The sequence below is a fragment of the Rhamphochromis sp. 'chilingali' genome (genome assembly GCF_963969265.1).
Source record: "Rhamphochromis sp. 'chilingali' genome assembly, chromosome: 12".
NCBI lineage: Eukaryota > Metazoa > Chordata > Actinopteri > Cichliformes > Cichlidae > Rhamphochromis > Rhamphochromis sp. 'chilingali'.
The window spans coordinates 10,811,801-10,830,549 of NC_137939.1; the positions used below are offsets into that span (position 1 = coordinate 10,811,801).

At 40.6% G+C, this 18,749-nt stretch overlaps 1 protein-coding gene across 2 annotated transcripts; it reads left to right on the plus strand.

The window, feature by feature from the left end:
* The first annotated feature begins 90 nt into the window (after positions 1-90).
* plekhm2 (pleckstrin homology domain containing, family M (with RUN domain) member 2) lies at positions 91-17,744 on the plus strand. Of its 2 annotated transcripts, XM_080899846.1 has the most exons (20): positions 91-652; positions 1,804-1,910; positions 2,748-2,857; positions 2,946-3,045; positions 3,184-3,271; positions 3,366-3,540; positions 4,289-4,348; positions 9,451-9,724; positions 9,806-10,591; positions 10,675-10,744; positions 11,093-11,183; positions 11,707-11,771; positions 11,961-12,049; positions 12,408-12,540; positions 12,955-13,145; positions 13,427-13,492; positions 13,616-13,775; positions 13,959-14,138; positions 14,727-14,843; positions 14,963-17,744. In XM_080899846.1, exons 1-20 carry the CDS (start codon positions 593-595, stop codon positions 15,098-15,100), a joined length of 3,060 nt encoding a protein of 1,019 aa, XP_080755972.1. In that variant the 5' UTR covers positions 91-592; the 3' UTR covers positions 15,101-17,744. The 2 variants fall into 2 exon arrangements, with proteins under 2 accessions (XP_080755972.1, XP_080755973.1); XM_080899847.1 differs by lacking the exon at positions 4,289-4,348.
* The last annotated feature ends 1,005 nt before the right edge of the window (positions 17,745-18,749 follow it).

The window sequence follows — 18,749 nt, forward strand, 5'->3', positions numbered from 1 at the left end:
TTGCGAAAATTTAAGGTCCTTCAGTCTGCGATTAACAAACCGGATGACGTCATTGACGTAACTCACTGACGGCGTGAGTTCAGTTGTCACTCAGAAGACGATAGCATGAAAGTAACCTTAGCATGCGTTACATTGATTAATTAACTACGGAAATAAGCACAAAGAGGTGACTTAAAGTAGGCGTAGTTCACAAGTGGCAGTCAAAGTAATAAAACGCAGAGTGTGAGAAAAATCAGTTCTACTAACAGTAAAATGTGGGTTAACTTTAAAACTTGTTAGCTATCGCAAGCCCCTAGAAAAAAAAAGTCGAGTGGCTAAAGCTAATGCACAGCCATAGGGTAACTGCACTAGGTTAACCGGGCTGTTCAGTGACTGAGGTTACACCGCTTCGCTGTTTTTTTGGCGTTAGCACTATAGTCCCGAGCTAGTGTCGGTCGCTAACACTGACATTAGTCCTATATTGCTAGTTTGGAAACCAGTTGTGTTGGTGGGCAGGATAATGTTAGCAAGCTACTGCAGGCGGCGTTAGCTTTAGCAAAACAAGTGCTTTGAGTCAGCTGACTGCCTGCTGAAAGCTGCCAACAGACCAGTGATGGATCAACTGAAAGTAAAGGATCGTATATTGGAAAATATCTCATTTTCTGTTAAGAAGGTAAGCGCTGCTGGGGTTGGTTACCGCTAAAATACTGCCAGACATTTTCGCGTTAAGATTTTTCACACGTTTGAATCACTATAGCTAACATTAGGTCATCTTTTGTCTGCTAAAGAGGGCAACTTTCAAGTCAGGAGGACACAGGAGGGCCTTGCCCCTACTGATAAAGAGAAAATAGCGCAGTAGATGTTTCATATAATGTTTTATGGCTCCAGCTCTCAGTTAAGTAGAAGTTTGTGTCTTTTTTGGCTATGGTAACAAAAGTGACACCAAGCCCCTGTGTTTGTTTACTGCGGCATCTGTTATAAACATACCTGCAACCATAAATCCGACACATTTGTAGCAAAAGAGGTCAGTGGATCTTTGCTCTTGATTTTAAATGTAAGTAATGGGCCATTTTGGAAGTCATGTGCAGATCTGCTAGGTGTTGTGGAACATTTCCTATAACCTGACAGACAGCATTGCACCGTCTTCCTTCTTCTCTCCCAGTTAGCTTTTGCATTCGTTTTCAAAAACCACGTTTTTCTATTTAATGATTTATTTTTTGTCATTTTATTTATTGTTTTATATCGTTTTATATTATTACTGTTATTTATATATTTAATCTTCTTCCCCTTGACATTTTCATTTATCTGTGTTGTATTTTCCAGTCCAAATCACCAGTCCCATAATCGGGTGTTTGAATTAGAAAAATTCCATATTTGTTTATTCCATCAAGCAAATATTTGTGTTTCACCAGGTTTTACCCTGTAATTTACCAATTTCAATGTAAATCATGAAAGGCGAACTTTCTTGGCAAGTCCTTGACTTGGCTTAAATTCCTTGGTTAACTGTGTGTTGTATTGTATGATTAATTTTCTTGAGACCTTGTCCTAAATGTTATTCATGCAGTGTTGATGGCATCCATAAATATACTTTAACTTCATCATCAATTATATTGCTTTAGTTTCATACAACATCATCTTTGATTTCAAACAGATAGTTTGAAATCAAAGATGCCGTTGTGTGAAACTAAAGCAATACAAATAACAGTGAATGACCAGTTTTACAAATTCAGTCATGGGAAGAGGTCCTTTACATGGTTATTGGTGGCTATTTTATTTGTCTAGAGTGAATGAACAACAAAACAAACCAACGATGTCTCTTCACAGCTGCAGAGTTACTTTGCTGCCTGCGAGGATGAAACTCCAGCTATTCGGAATCACGACCGGGTACTGCAACGGCTCTGTGAACACCTTGACCACGCTCTGCTATATGGGTAAGATGGTCACTAGAAGCAGATTGCACACACTGTACATAAAAGCTACCATGACACCATGATTTGCAAAATTCCCATCAAGCTGAGCATTTTACTTGTTGCCATTTGAGTCCTTTCAAGCTACATGTCAGTGTGTAGACACCCCAAAAGGTTGGTTTCGTCACTCATCCAAATGACTTTTTCAGTCTCAGCTGACTGTAGGTTTCCCCAACCTTAAAAAACAGAACATTTGTACAGTAACTGAGACCAGCCCAATGAATGAACAATGAGCTGTGAGGTCAGTGTCTTGATCATTAATATGCAAATTGTCACAACCGTTGATAAACAACCACCGATCAAAGTCCATTGATCATTGATCAAAGCCCATTTATCATTGATCAAAGGCCATGAGTGTGGAGACAGCTTGTTCGATTTGTCAACAACAAGATGGTCCTGCCCTAAAGCATAGCCTTGTACAAAATAAACATCATGTTCTGTTTCCATAAGACCTGAACCTAGAAACTGAGACCATAAACTCTTCCAGAAAATGTTTACTGAGGCCATGAATCAATGGACGAACAGTCCACTTTTGCTATGCGCTCTGACTTTTTGCAGCTGTGTGAGACTCCCCCTGCTGATGAGGGAGAATGCTGTTTAAAATCTCTTCTGCACTGCTTCAGTTTTCAGATCCAGATGTTGAATAGATCTTTTGTATAAAGTCTATGGATTGAAAGAGCAAACATTTGTATCAGTTGTATTTTTTCTGTGTTTTTCTGCAAGAATTATGTCCATCCATGATATCTGTTACAACTTGTGGATGCTTTTGGTTTCAGTTTACATATACACTTTTCACTGCAGGCTGCAAGACATTTCTTCAGGCTACTGGGTGCTGGTCCTTCACTTCACTAGAAGAGAGGCTGTGCGGCAGATAGATGAGCTTCAGCACATAGCAACCAACCTTGGTCGAAGTGAGGCATCTCTCTTAGACCAGCACACACACATGTGGAGTACTTGGAGAGTAAATTATTACTGAACTATTATGTTTGTTGTTTGTAGGTCGTGCATGGCTATACCTGGCACTGAGCGAGAGCTCTTTAGAGAGCTATCTTCGGCTCTTTCAGGAGAACCAAGCACTGCTGCATAAGTATTATTTCAAGTAAGTCATCTAGTCGTTTGATCCCGATGGCTTAAAGGAAATGAAATGTTGCTAATCAGTTATATTGAAACTGAAATATTGTCTTTTGTGAACACGTCTCACAAATTTTTGTTTTTTAAAAAAATTCTTCACGGGTAGGAACGCACTGGTCTGCAGTCACGACCACCTCACGCTCTTTCTCACACTGGTGTCCGGCCTGGAGTTCATTCGCTTCGATCTGGAGCTGGTTAGCATATACTTGACTACCATATCAATACAAGCTAAATTTCTTAAATGACTGCAGCATAACTATATGTTTTTGTTGGGTCTTGGTGGTTCAGGATGTGCCCTATCTAGATGTGGCCCCCTACATGCCAGAATACTACAAACCACAGAACCTGCTGGACTTTGAGGAAAGACTGCCCAGCTCAGACAGCCTGTCTCTGCACTCCTTCACCTCCCTCACCTCCACCAACCTGGAGTGGGATGATAGTGCCATAGCTCCTTCTAGTGAAGGTAAGGTGTACTTAATGTGCTAATCCGTAGCTAATTTTTATTTCCTGCTTTTCTTACTTTTCTTCAGATTTGATTATGTGTGTTTTAGAGTAGAGAAACAGACTAACTGGTTTTGCAATCTTTGCAACTTTACACGCTATTAATTCTTTAATAGCCCTTAAAGTCAAGATTGAGTAGTCAGTTTATTTTATTTATTGAATTTTTTTTAATAGCCAATAGAAATATGTAGTGTTAGTTTTAAGTGTTGCTGTGTCTGCAGTGTGTGGAATTAGCTCTCGTGTCATTATATTCTGCTCTTCTGCTGAGAGGACATGCAGGCATGGCAGGCTGTATTTTGGGGTTTATGATGTAATCAGGGTTCACATCAGTGCAATCACACACTCATGTGCTTTTGCTCATACTGTGATGTCAGGCTAATGGCATGTCAAAGCAGAAGTTAGTTTGACCTTGGCCTTTTATTACTCACAGATATCAAAGTGCATTTTATCAGCTGACTTGGCGTGCAGATGCCATTTGTCATTGAATATTGTCATCAGGGTGATTGCAGCACTAAGCATTTCCCATTCACACCCCACAAAGCACCAAGCCAGTTCTCCTTTTTTTAGTCTAGTTTTCCGCATTGATTCTGTTATTTTGTGTTCCACATATCATGTTGTTTTACTGTTTCTGTGACATTGACTAAGTCTCCTCTCACCTGTCTCCACTCCACCTCTCTCTAATGTTGAATGTTATTCCCTCCTTTTTTTAGATTATGATTTTGGTGACATCTTCCCCGTGTTGCAGTCATTGCCAAGTGCAGACTGGGAAGGTGGGACATTGGTCAACCCTCCCTCTCCTGCCCTACCATGCCTCCTTCCTTCCTTTCCTTCCTACTGTCTGGCATGTTTGTGCTTAAAGCATGCTGGATACTCTACCAGTAAAAACTGCTAGCTGGTGTAAAATATTGTATCTCAAGACACAGAAATACACTTAATGGGAAATGGGTAAGAGTGGTTGAGTTTTATGTAGGTGATTTCAGTTGAATTGTAGGCAAATTTCAATCTGAAGTTTTGTGACACATGACTGACTTTTTATGAATGAATGTGATGTACATTTACTCCCATAGCTGGGAATTTAAAATTGCATTGTGTACATTTAATACAAATTTAAAAGCACAGTGCTTTCTTCCATAATTACTAGGGGTACAACAATACACAAAATTCACGGTTCGGTTTGATACTTTGGTGTCACGGTTCGATATTTTTTCGATACAAAAAAATGTTAATGCCTTTTTAATTTGTCATTTATTAAATTTTCACGGCACATTCCGCACCACATCTCTGTGCGTTCATCATTTGTTTGAAGCCAGCTCACCTCCTGCAACTACTTTTCCGAGAATACGTGCTTCTTTTGTGGTTCGGACTCCTTCTGACATTTCTTTGGAGGTGGAGGAACATCACAGTAATTGCTTAAAGGAGCTTCTTCGACATCTTTAAGAGTTCTAAACAAATGTCTGTCCTCCTCCTGAAAATCTTATGTATGCAAACACGCGTTGCAACTTCTTATCTTGTGCCCGTTTTTTATTTTGACAGCGAATGCGCACCTGCGGACCACTTATGTGCAGCCCTGGTTATTTCGCTTGTGACAGCCCTGACCCGCTACATAGCCCCCACCTAAGGGGTCAGTCGTCCCCAACGACCCCATTACCCCACACAAAGTCCTGCAAATGTCCAGGTGCCTTCTTTTGGCGCACTGGCCGGTCACGAGGGGGGGGGGAAGTCACTCGGGTCAGAACATGGGGCGCCACCATCATCCCACTTCTGACACCAATGTGGCGAGCTCAGACAACGAGGAGACGGAGGTATCGTTTGGTCTTGCTTCCCGTGAGCTAGCCAGGGAGCACAGCAGCGCAGCAACAGCAACAACAACAACACACAGGGCGCCCTCTGACCCCGGAAGGACACACCGTCGCAGCGAGAGGGCGTCACCCGTCACTATGGCAACATAAACAAAACATAACTGTACAAACAGAACCCGGAACAGCCCTGACCCGCTACAATATATATCCTGCTGCTTTTACACAGGCACTCACATAACGCTCAGCGATTCTCTGCACGATCAACCTCTCACATGTTTAAGCTTGCTGCAGGAGATTTCACTTGTAATTATCATCACTCACCAATCAGTGCTGTCGCTCTCTATACACAGTTCGCACGATTGCAAAGTGAAACAAGTGAAAGCAAAAAACAAGCGCAAATTCAAACGCGATTTCAATATGTCACATATTGACAGTGGCTCACCGATGCCAATGACATAATTACCCAGCTACATTTCCGAAAGAATGCAAAAGCATTGACATATATTTTTCCTTCCTACGATAGCCCGACGGGCAGGGCAGAGATAGATTTTGGTAGCCCGACTGGAAAAATCGCTAGCCCCAGGACATCGAGCAGGCGATTTTGCGAGCCCTGTATCTGATTGAGAAATCACTCATCTTTGGAAAAGAGAGTTTATTACAGAGAAATGGCTCTTTCCAAAATAAAAGCTATACTATCCGCTTCTTCTGGGCTATATTCTCAGCAGCATATTAAACATATCAGGTCCCCATAAGGAGAATCATGTGCTAACGGCTGTCTAAATGACTCGGCTAAAGTTAGTAGCATGCTTGTTGTTTTTGTCTTTGCACTAGGATGATGTCTGTGTAAATGTGCAGTCATATTTGTTGTGTTCCCACTAGTGCTGTCAGCGTAAATCTCGTTGAAATGATGTTAACGCCACAACACGGCAAATCTCCGTTAACGAGCTACCACGGATCGCCTGTGCATGGGGCTGGACGGCCAACACGTTAATGAGCTAACTGCACTAACACACTAGGTCCCATCCATGTAATTGAGCATTGCGTGGCACATCCAACATACTGTTTTACTTTAGTCCATGACCCGCTTACCTTCAGGGTCATACGTCACATGAAAACCAAAATAGTTCCAAACGCCAGATCTGAATGAGGGTGGGGGAGGTTCAATTTGCCATGTTGCAAGGAGAGCTTAACTTCTGTCTCGCTAGCTTGCCCTGCGCTCAGTGAATCTGCGTTCGACTACTCAGCCTAGGCTGTACTGTCGAGCGCAGATCCACTGAGCGCTCAACACAGACAGCATCGTCAGCAGGAAAGTTGATAAAATAAATTAAAAATTTATTTTGTATTGTTCGATACATATGCGTACCGAACCGAAAGCACTGTATCGAACGGTTCAATATCGATACGAGTATTGTTGCACCCCTAATAATTACAAAAGTGAACCTCATAGAAAAGGTAGCATTTAATAAACACACGCATAGGACATAGGTACTTCCAGCTGAAAGACTTTAGTAAAGCTTTATTAAATAATCATATTAATTCAGTTAGAAGAGAGGCTTATTTTACAGGAAGGTCATCATAAACATTGACTAGTAAGTTTGTTTCACCTGGGAACTCGGTGTTGGGTGGGTTATAAATGAGTACAAAATTATAAGCCCCACTATGAACATTTTTGTTTTTAAAATTATTTTCCGAGTGCTGTTAAACAGGCCAAAGATTTGTTTTAATGCAGCTTTTCCAAACATCCTTGTTTTATTTTAGATGCTTTCATTATTTTACACAGAGAACAAAATTATTTCACAAAAACTACCAGGGTCACAGTTATTAGCTCTCCTGATGCTAAAAGTCAGTTGTGTATCTTTTTTGCTGGATAACAGCCTGCAGGAGTTTGTTTCACGTCTGCTGAGCAATCCCAGTTCATTTTTCTTTTGCGATTCTCTCAAGCTCCTCCAGATTCGATGGTCTTCTGGCATGGATCTCAATCTTCAGTTCATCCCACAGTTTTTGAGGACTCAAGTCAGGCTTTGTACAGGCCAATCAGTAACATTCACTTTGGTTAACTGGAGGTAGTTCATCTCCAGGAGCGACTTATGTTTGGATTAATGGTGTCAGACCCAGTTTTGCTGCGGCCTGCTTGAGGGTTTCTTTGAAAATCTTCACATATCCTTCTTTCTTTAGGATTCCTTTCACCTTGATGAGATTCGCAGTACCAGAAACACTGAAGCATACCTACTTCCTCATACTCCCACCACTGTGTTTCACTGCACATAAGTTTTTCTTGGTCTACAACCTCACAGTCCATTCCTGTGCAAGGTTCTAGTGATCGTCTTCTTTGAGAGTACAATTCCCGACTCGGTCTTTGAAATTGTTCCCTTGCTACCTCAGCCAGGTTTGTTCTGTGCTGTGTCGCTCTCTTTGAATTTCTTGATGATAGTTCTCACTCCAGTTCATAACACTTTAGAAATGCTTTGTATATCCATCTCCTGGTTTGTGAGCGTCAACAATTGTTTTTCTTGAGTCTAACAGATTTTTTTGTGTTTTTGGCATGATGATTTCTCAAGTGACAGCTCAAACCCTCGCTGAAGTTTTTATACTGTGTAAACTGGAAGATAACCCTCAGCTTTAACTTGATTTTACTTTGACTATCACAAAGTTAAAGTAGTTTGTGCTATGGCTCAGTAAAAAGGTCAGTTTTTCAGGAGGCTAATAATATTGATCCTGGATTTTTTTCCCCCTGAAATAATAATGTTATTGTGTGCAAATTGAACTTATCTATGGTTTCTAAAAAAAACTAGTATGTTTAGAAATGTGTTGAAAAATTCCTTGCTCTGTTTAAAAAAAAAAAAGGACATTTTTGACATAAGCTTTAAATGTCATAGTTGGACTAATAATTTTGCCCTCATTTGTATTTGCTTCCGTCATGTTGTGCATGTGTTACTTGTTGGGAGAATGGTCCCTGTGCTCACTATGCCTTATTATTTACCACAGCAAGAGATGCTCCTGAAGTAGCTGTAACTCACCTCATTGAGTCTGTCTCCGGTACACTGTGTGTCTGTCTGTCTGGCATACCATTTTGTGTAATGTTGTCCTGTGTCATGCGTTGCACTGGCCTAGGTTCAGCTAAGCTGTAGTGTAAGGTGATGATCGTTCTTGGTCGCAGAGTTCAAATGAGCTTTTACTATATTTTACCACATGTGTATACATTAAGCTCCCGCATGCACACGCAATCTGCAAATGTGAAATTTGTCACAGTTCATTCCACGGACAAAAAATTATTGGTCCGAACATCGTTTGTTTGGAGAAATCTTCAAAGTCGTCTAACTCTTTAAGCTGTAGTCCTATTTGCTGACATCAGGGCTGAGATACTCCAGGTTTCTGTCATGCACAGATGTTCTAGTTCTTAATACCTCAATTCCAGATATCCACCTTTTAGAAAAAGCAGGATGCTGTTGGATAACAAATGCTATTCTCCTTTTGCAGAGCCATCCTAGCTGCCAATGGCTCTCTATATTCTTGACAAAGCATGCTTATTCCATTTTCTGAAGCTTTGATGAGAATATAATTGTCAAATGCAGCTTGTACAAAAACACAACAGTCATTATTAATAACCCTAATGTCAAATACTGATTCCTCTAAATTATTCAGACATATCCATGTATCATCTAACTCTGCCAGCTACAGTGATAAAGCTTGACCTAGGTCTGTGCCTGTGAAAAGAAAACCTCTGCCTGTGTGCCTAACTGAGCTCTTACTTGTTGCATTTTGTGCTTTTTTTGACTCTGCCAAAGGCCTACCAAGAACTCTGCAGTCCCTAACATTTGTTGTGCTACACAGGTGAAGGAATACACGCACTTTTTTGTGGCGCTGTTTTGTTGGTCACTTCTCACATTCTGATAAAAATGCATGAATAGAAAGAATTCTCCTTCACATTACTTCTTTGTAGTATTTGCTACCAAACCAACAGGACGGTGCAAACGAAAAAATTCTGTGTATTTCTACAATGGTGTCAATGTAAATGTAGTAACTGCTGCTGCTTTTGCATGAAATAATTGAATCTCTGTGCCTTTTCATGGTAGAGGGTGACCTGACTGACCAGGCAAGCTGCCCACGATCCAGTGGCTCTGATCCACAGACGGTCATAAGCGACACTGTGGTGCTTTCTACCACTGTGAGGGTGAAGCTACCGCCTGTGTCTCCTCACAGTCCCACATTCAGACACAACCCGTTCAACGAGGACTCTGACACCAATACCTCAGCTGACGTCACACCAGTTCATGTGCCTAGCCGCCACAGTAGCACCACCACAGGGGATGACACGGAGATCAACAGCAATGAGCTTGAGGTTATTAGGTAGGGTAGATACAGCTTCCGTTACTGGCATGCACATATTTCTGGTGTTTTGAACAAGCGCTAACGCCTCTGTTGTTCCAGGATGGCAAAACGAAGGAAACCAACAAAGAAGAGACGTGGAAAGAGCTTTACAGATTCCATCAGCAGCACCCATAACTCCATCTCCTCTGAACAAGTGGAAATGGAAAGTAGCATCACTTCAGTAGATGCTGATTTAGTTAACTGCTCTATAGTGAAGCTGTATGATGAAGGAGAGTTGAGGAGAAGCCGGCTTGGATCAGAGGTTCTGGATGAAGGACGTGATGATGGAACAGGCCTGCGACTCCCAGAGATGGCAGACACCTCCATGGACAGCTTGGGCCAACCGCTGTGTGACGTCATTGACCAGCTCAATGGGACTCTGGATCGAGAGGACACCTGGGAACATCCAGAGGAGGACAAAAATAGCAAATGCTCTTATCGGAGCTCCGAGCCTCCTGCACAGCAGCCCTTTCGTAAGGATTCAGGGGGTAAACCACCTGATCCGGCCCCAGGAGAGACCTCTTGCTCCCCTCTGGCCAAAAGCCCCGGCTTCCTGCCGACCTCTCCTGTTCCTGCAGAGGTTTGCTGCTTTACCCCCAACAGTCCAGACTCTGCTCCCACGCGTGGTAGCCACCATGACTCTACAGAGCTTAGCCAGTCACAAACTTTTTCAGGTGGCCTTGAAGATGAAAGAGAAGCAGAAGCGATTGCAGGACAAGAACCCGTCATGAAGGAGGAGGAAGACGCACAAACAGACAAAGAGACTTTTAAAGCTGAAGAAACAAAACAAGTATTACAAGAGGAGAAGCTTAGTCCCTCTGAAAGTTCTCATCCTGCAGAGTTTAAGTAAGCAGCTGAACAAAATGAGCTGTTTGTTGTTATACCCTTGTTTAATGTTTGTTTAATAGTGTTCGTCATTCAAATTTCAGGGTGGACAACAATCACTTGCTGCTACTTATGATTCATGTGTTCAGAGAAAATGAGGAGCAGCTCTTCAAGGTAAAGACTGAGAGAGAGTTTTTTTTATTGTCTTTAAGGGATGGTGGTTTTAGTGTTGTTGCACCTGCTGGTTTTGACATCAGAGAAGTGGATACAGGTTATGTTTCACACTTTACACCAACCCTGTAAACAAAAACCTAAATTGATTCCAATTTCTTCAAAAATCATCATGTAACAGAGTTAAGTAACATTGATAATCAACAAATGTAATGAAGCTGCTGATGAACTGCATCCCTCTAAAAGTCCTGTGTGGATTATGTCATTTATCTAACATCGACATCATGTCGTAGGCTGCTTTACAGCAGACAGTTTCCAACACTTGTCTCAGCTTTTTCTTTGCGTTTTCAGATGGTGAGGATGAGCACAGGTCACATGGAGGGGGACCTGCAGCCTCTTTATCTGCTGCTGACTGACTGTTACATCTACCTGCTTAGAAAGGGTGAAAGTCTTGTCTGTAATAAGGGATGAACGAGTCCAAAACTTAAACTGGGAATTAATAATAATGGCATTTGTTCCCACAATATATATTTAAAGTATATATTTAACAGTTGTGGGAACAGTGGTGTCCAAGTTTCACAATTTCAAGTTTTATTGTCGTTACTCAGTAAAGACACATATTTCCCTGAACATTCAAAATCTTCCTTTACTGTCCACAAAAGATGCCAAAGAGAAAAAATGAACACATAAATAATATAAATAGGATGCACAATCATTTGAAAACAATAGAAAAGATTAGAAATATCAGCAAATGAGAAACACAGAAGAAATAGAAGATTTACATACAAAACTATATAAATAAAATAAAAGAATCTAAGCTGCAATAAGATCTTGACATATTTATATAATTTAGAGTACTACATCAGCTTAATGTGCTGTAGTAGGATAGCAGTGCCTGTATTTGGGCTGCACATAATGTTTACACATGAGATTAACATTTCTGCATGTCTCGTATTCCTCCGCAGGTGCAGCAGAGAAGCCCTACACAGTAGAAGATGCTGTTTCTTATAACGAGCTGGACTACATATCAGTAAGCTCTTAATTACAGAAGTTGCATGTTTCTATTACGCAGCACGCAGTTACCTCATCATATTATATTGGTAAATGGCCTGTATTTGTAAAGCGCTTTTCTAGTCCCTAAGGACCCCAAAGCGCTGAGTTGTGAAGCCAAACATGACAGTTTTGTTTCTGATGATGTCATGATGTCGTTTTCATTTAGGTGGGCCTCGACCAGCAGACAGTAACTCTGGTTTGCACCAACAGACGAAGAAAATTCCTGTTGGACACAGCTGACACCTCGCTGACAAGGTGCCTCATATTTGTTTTTACCAGTTTAGCTCCACGCAGTGTCTGACATGTACAGTATTTACGTCCGTCTGACATGATTATGTCTTTGCAGCATGCCTGCGCAGTCTCTCCTTTCATATTTGCATGCATGTATGGGCTTACATGTCAGAAATCAAATAATCTGCACTGAAATGAAGACTCTTCTGTGACTTAAGTTAATTTTATGTCCAAAGCAGGAGGCTAAATAAGTATTTCCATCCAACTGTAAGGATGTGAGCCGGAGAGATACTGACTTTATAGAAGCACGAAGGTTACACCACCAAATGGTTGTTAGTCCCGCCTCCTTCTGACCTCAAGTCAATTTCTTCTTGACTTTTAGTTGGTTCCTGACTAGTCTCAAGTCAGCTATGGTAAAAGGATGTCGAGAGCCTCCGTACCCCTCAGTTCTGACAGACGCCACCATGGAAAAACTGGCGCTCACCAAATTTGTCTCCCAGGAGTCTCACTCCGAGGTAAAGTAACTTTAAACACGATGATCACATTCATTTCAATCATTACTGATATATAAAAAAGAACTTCATGGTCCACCTGTTCAGGTAGGAGTACATATATGTACATATTTCATCCTCTAGAGTACATATTTATACTAAAATAACCACTTTCCTTCAAAACAGCTTAGCATCCCTAACATCAAATATCATAACCCCAGTTTCAGTTGGGGCACTGTGTAAAATGTAAATAAAAACAAAATGCAGTGACTTGCACATCTCATAAACCCATTAATCACAGTAGAAGATCAAAAACATCTTCATGATTGTTTTTCTTCGTAGGGTTGTAGAATAATTGAGAGTCCCTGCTTTATTGCTTTCATATTTCTTGGCAGACTTTAAAAGAGGTGGCTAACTGATCCTTACCTGTGTTCCCAGGTATCTGAAGTGTCTATTAAACTGTATTCACTGGTTCACTGGGAGGATCCTATGGACATGACTTTATCTCCCCAAGGTGGTCCACCAAATCTTGGAGGATTTTCCAGCACAAAAGAAGGGTCTCTGCAGTATCGGTCTGGAACTACATACCTGGGTAAAGAGCAGTGGAAGAACTGCTACCTCGTTCTCAGGTACGAGCAGGTTGTTGTCTCCTTATTTTAATATCAAACATTAACCCTCAAGCATTGTGTGTTATCAGTTTTCTGAGGTCTCTTTCCTTGAAAAAGCAAATAAACCACTGATAAGCATTAACACCACTGACATACTTTTATGAGTACTATGTGCAAAAAGTGTAGATTACATTTACCATACACCTCACTTCCTTCTATTCACTTTAGCAGTCATAGTGAACTGTATGTGTTTAATGTGTCTTTTGTTAAGTTGAATGTAACTATGCTCTCTTGTCATGCAGTAATGGGATTCTGTACCTGTATGCAGAAAGAACAGATGTGACCCCCTTGCTCTCAGTCACCATGGGGTAGGCTTCATATGCAGATTCTTCAAAATCCATGAAGCAAATGTCCAAAGACACTGAAGTTCACTGGTATATTTTTCTCATGTCGTTTGTATTCTCTCACTTCTCTCACTCTCACTTCAAAAGAGGAGAGCACTGTGGAGGCTGCCGTCGCTCAAACAACACAGAACGTCCACATGCTTTCCAAGTCATCCTGACAGAGCGCCCTCCGCTGGTGCTCAGTGCAAACAACGAGCAGGACATGGCTGAATGGATGCAGTTACTCTGCCAGTCTGTGTCTAAAGGGGTGAGAAGAGAAAGATAGTAAACACAGCCTGTTCATTAGTGCTCATGAGGTTCACCCAATCATAAAAAAAACTCTTTAAAGAGCAATGGTTATGGTCTATTTTAGATATTAAAAGAGGAAGTGCATTATTTTCCTTCTATGTATCGGCCATATTAAAATGACATACAACCACCTTGCTTCCAGGTCATTCCTCAGGGTGTCTCCCCCACCCCGTGTATCCCATGTTGTCTCGTGGTGACAGACAAGAAGCTGCTGACTTGCCATCAGGACTGCCAGACGAGTTTCTTTCGTTCACTGGGCAGCGCTGACATCTGTGATGTCATCGCTGTCAGCCTGGAGGCAGACATGGCGTACTGTGTTATTGTGAGTGACCATTTCTAAAGCTGGTGTTAGTTTTGCTAACATGGCTTACCAGTGTAATCTCTGTCCTATACTGGAAATTGTACAGCACTGCTGGAACCACTGGAAATTGTATCATAATTTAATGAATGTTGATAAAACTCATGCTTGAGCCGATTACAGCCGTTGCCTTCGAGGTAGTCAAGAACTGTTGCACTGCTGATCTGGTGGAACTAAAGTTTACAGAATGTGCCATCAGATTTCAGTTTGAGGGGTTACCTCATTTTCTCTCAAATGGTAAATAGACTCATTCTTCTACAGCTGTTTTCTTCTCAAGCTCTAAAAACACTTTGTATAACACACATAAATTCATACAAGCAGTTTTTTTTGCCTGAGTGCTTTCTATGAACACGCTTCAGGGTTCAGTATCTTGTCCAAGGACACTTTTGCATGCAGACTGGAGGAGCCAGGGATCGAACCACCAACCTTGCACTTAGTAGATGACTTACTGTCACGGCTGCCCCATGTACATTGCATAAATTACATTTCACTGCTTTAACACTTTTTTAACACTATAATAAGCATCACTGTTATTCTCCAATTTGTTGGTAGGAGTTTGCAGCTGATCGGGCACAGTTCCTCCCGCCCTGGGTTTTGTACTTCAGCGGCTGTGGAGAAAGAGATCGATTGCTGCAGGCTTTGGACGACGCATGGAAGGCCATTTTTCAGGTAACAACATCGCTTAGTCTGTCAATTGTTGTGTGTTTAAGAAAAAATAGAGCAACTGTGCAGCCAGTGAAGATAACTACTGTCAGGATGTAACCCTCATGCACCCTCTCCGCACACAGGTTGAGCTTCCTCACAGAGACGTTTCTGATCCATTGGTGCAGAAACGCTGCGGCGAGGCACTCGAGCTGATGAAGAGCGCCTGGCAGAGAGCCGACAGTCTGGCTCGAGGCAGAGCCCAGCGTGAACCGTGGTGCTGACAGACACGCACGTGAATATCTATACATTTGCGTGTGTTTGCAGCCACTGAGTCTGATAGTTTGACAGGATGGGGTGTAACAGTTTGTGCCACTGCGTAGTCATAAACTAAAAGACTTATAAACCAACGAGATGTGATGTGGCTTGTGATGAACCTCTGATTCTTAAATGTAATCAGAGAAACTTCCTGTTGTAGAAGCACTGCGTGATGCACATCACATTGCAATGATGCAAGACTGCAGAGTCTTATAGTAGCCTGATAAAACAGCATTATAACTCACTATCTTGGTATCATGCCAAATCAAAGACATTTGCTGTCACATGATTTGACAATTGAGATATAGATAGAAAATGATAATTACATTATTTAGCAGATTGGAGAAGCTTGATGGAGACACAGAACAATTACCAGAAGCTTCTCTGTAACATGAGAGTTTTATGCACGCACATATACAAAGCCATTAATGAAACAGGAAATGGTTGGTTGTTGGTTTAGTAAAAAAGTTGACACTCCATAGCCGGAACTTTCTGCACAGCTCACACACCCGTGTTAAGAAAAAGTCACTTGTTGCTTATTAACACTTAGAAAACGTGCTTCTGAACCATAATGGTGGCGTATCATCAGTGCAAACATACAGCACTGCACAGTATCATTGCATATTCACTGACGGTTACATATTTGTTGTGTACGTTTGGGATTAAATTTCGGTTTGTCAGTAAGTAGTTACTCTGAAGTATTGTCACATACACACAGCACATCATCGGGAGAGAATGAGGATATCCGAATACTTAAAGCTTGCACTGTTACATAACATGCTCATGGCTGCAGCATCTGTCCGAGTTCTCACTTTATCAGTTTTAACATTTTCATTCAGATGAAAATAACTTCTTTCAGGAAATACAACAAACTTGCCTTTTCTCCACTCTGCAGAGATGGAGGTTTCCATGCTGACTTGCACTTTTTTTCCCAGTTTTTTAAGCGGTACTGGTTGTGGAATTGCATTAACATGCCATGTTTTATTTTATTTCCTTTTTAGAGAAAATGGGAACAGTTGTTACCAAATTATCCAGTTTGGAGGTTTGTTTTTGTTTTGTAATGGAGGATTTAAGGTTTGGGTGAGGAGTTGTTTAATAACTGAGAGCTAAAGAATGTTTTGACTTCTCATTTTTATTTTGCACCCGTAGTTTATGCTGTACTGTAAGTTCTGGCCACACATCTAGATTATAACATGCCTGCGTCCTCTGCACTAGTCCCAAAGTAGGACCATGTTTGAGGTTTAAAATCCTTCAAAATTTTACAGTCTAGAGCCTTTTAAATAATAGCCTGTTACATTAGCTAATGGTAAAGCCTTAATCTGGCAAGAATACATAATTACAGGACAAATTTAGAAAAAATAAAAAGCCTCCTTACTTGGCATAGAAATGATTGTCCGGAGACATGAATAATGCATGTTTGTCTTTAGTATTGAGCCTGATTAGAGGGTTAAAGTGCTGCTGCATGTGCCGTGTGACTGCTCTTTCTGGAAGGCTGAGATAAATATGAGGTTTTCTTTGCGATGACAATGTTGCCTTTTTTAGCAGAACTGAATTAAATTGCCAAATTATTAAATTTAAGCATCAGGTTGTTTTTTTTTTTCTTTCAGCAATGCCTTACACTTTATAATTTCACAGGGTCTAAAACAATCAACGTTTTCATTCTGGGTCCTTTGAGAGAAATGTCAATGCTTGTGCTCGATGTAGGTCTGTGGGTCATATACGTCTTACCACTACTTACTGTTGAATATGTATGGAAATGTTACCCAAGCCCTATACACATGTCACTGTGTTGCTCTCATGTCCGCATTGATTTGTATTTTAAGCTCTTCTAAGTGCCCCATGTTCTCTTTCACCTTCTGCTTTTATTTATTCATATATATAATTTTTATTTTATTTTATTTTATAAAGAAATCTAATCTCATGTGAAAAGGGTACTTCACATCAGAACACTCACCAGTTGCTTCTTCTTTTTTGAGCATTTTATTACTATTATTATTATTAATATTATTTAATTTTTTTCTGCTTTGCAGCAGTCCTTTTTAAATTTTCTGCTTTCCTTTTGGTTCCTCCCTTGTGCTCGGTGCATTAAGAAGTGATTTTGCACACATGGACGGCTGCAGAGTGATGTCAACTGTTGGAAAAGGTTTTCTGGAGAAATCCTTTTATATTTTAATGGGTTCCAAAATAGGGTTGGTTGGCAGTGCAGTTAAATTCGTCTCCCACAGTGGGAAAGAAGCATTGCAATATTTGGACTTACTTGAAATGTTTGTCGGATGATTAATAATGAATGTGTTTAAGAGTTGGAGAATATGAATTGTATATAACGAGAAAGTCAAAGTTAGTCCTTTTAAGCAGTGTTTTTGCAGGTGAGACATTGCTGGCCAATGATGGAAGACATCTTTTAAGTAATGCATTATGCAAAAGCGCCTTTTGATTTTTGTTTACTGCATGTAATATTTTTATTGTGTTTAGCATTTTTATTAAAATGTACATGAAGCACTAATCAAACATAACAGTCCCTGAACTCCCACTTGGAGAAGTGCATGTCCTGAAGGTTTTATACTGTTCATTTAATGTAACGAATGTACAAATAAATCTTTGTGAACTGTAACCGAACCCCGTCTCCTGTGGTGTCATTTCCTCTGCTTTTAGTATGCCTGTTTGTGTTTTTTAACAGCTGCCTTTTTGTCACAGGTCACGCCAGTGAAATATGGTGCAATACAGTGGAGTCATGAGGGCAGTTGTGTTAGCGCAGGAACAGAATATTCACGGGTAAGAGGGCATCTTAGGTCACTATGCTTTTAGGAAGTGTAACACAAAATGTGTTCCCATTGTCTGTGATTGCTTTAGATACATTTCTTGTGTATGTTTGCTCAATTAATAGTTTGTTTTTGTAGTGCGTATGACATGCTGCTTGGTGATTTGTATTACCTCTACAAAGGAGATTATGTTTTGAATGAAGTCTTGAATGAGTTCTGTTGAGACCTAGTAGGGGTGTAGAGTGGGCTCATGTTAGCAATCTATTCAAATTTGGCATACTTCCCCTTCAAAGTCCACTCAATAACTTATTGGTTGAAAATTGACTTAGCAACTATGATTCTTAAAAGTGTGTTGTGTATTGTCAACTTAAAGAAAGTACCATGTAAAGATTTAAAATATCATGTTACATTTGACCTCTGACCTTTTCTTCAAGCCCAGTAGATTGAGCTGAAGGTCAAAGTGATAACAATGCTATGTAGAGCTTAAATAGATATTCATTTGTAATTTTCTGTACTTTACACACATTTAAAAAGAACAAATAAAACAAAATGAATAAGTGAATAAGATACAATACTAATCCCTTAAAAAGTAAACACTACTTCAGTCACTTCTTCTGTGTTTTAAATCAAAGTGTTCAAATGTTTTCTGACCAAATGTCACACTGAGACAGTGACAGATGAGCTGTTACATATTCATAGTTTGCCATTTCAGTTACTCTAATTTCTCTGACACACCTGCAGAGGTCATACAAACAGTTTGCATCCAAGCCTGATGTCAACCAAAGTGTACAGGGACGTCTATATGGTGTGTGTGTTGCGGGTAGTGAGTAACTTATGACTGAAACACCCAAAGTGC

Bases quoted from the DNA above. Each gene is read 5' to 3' on its own strand.
- plekhm2 (XM_080899846.1), top strand. From the start codon at position 593: ATGGATCAACTGAAAGTAAAGGATCGTATATTGGAAAATATCTCATTT. The intron at 12,541-12,954 runs GTAAAGTAACTT...CTGTGTTCCCAG, and splicing joins CCCAGGAGTCTCACTCCGAG to GTATCTGAAGTGTCTATTAA. The intron at 14,139-14,726 runs GTGAGTGACCAT...ATTTGTTGGTAG, and splicing joins ACATGGCGTACTGTGTTATT to GAGTTTGCAGCTGATCGGGC.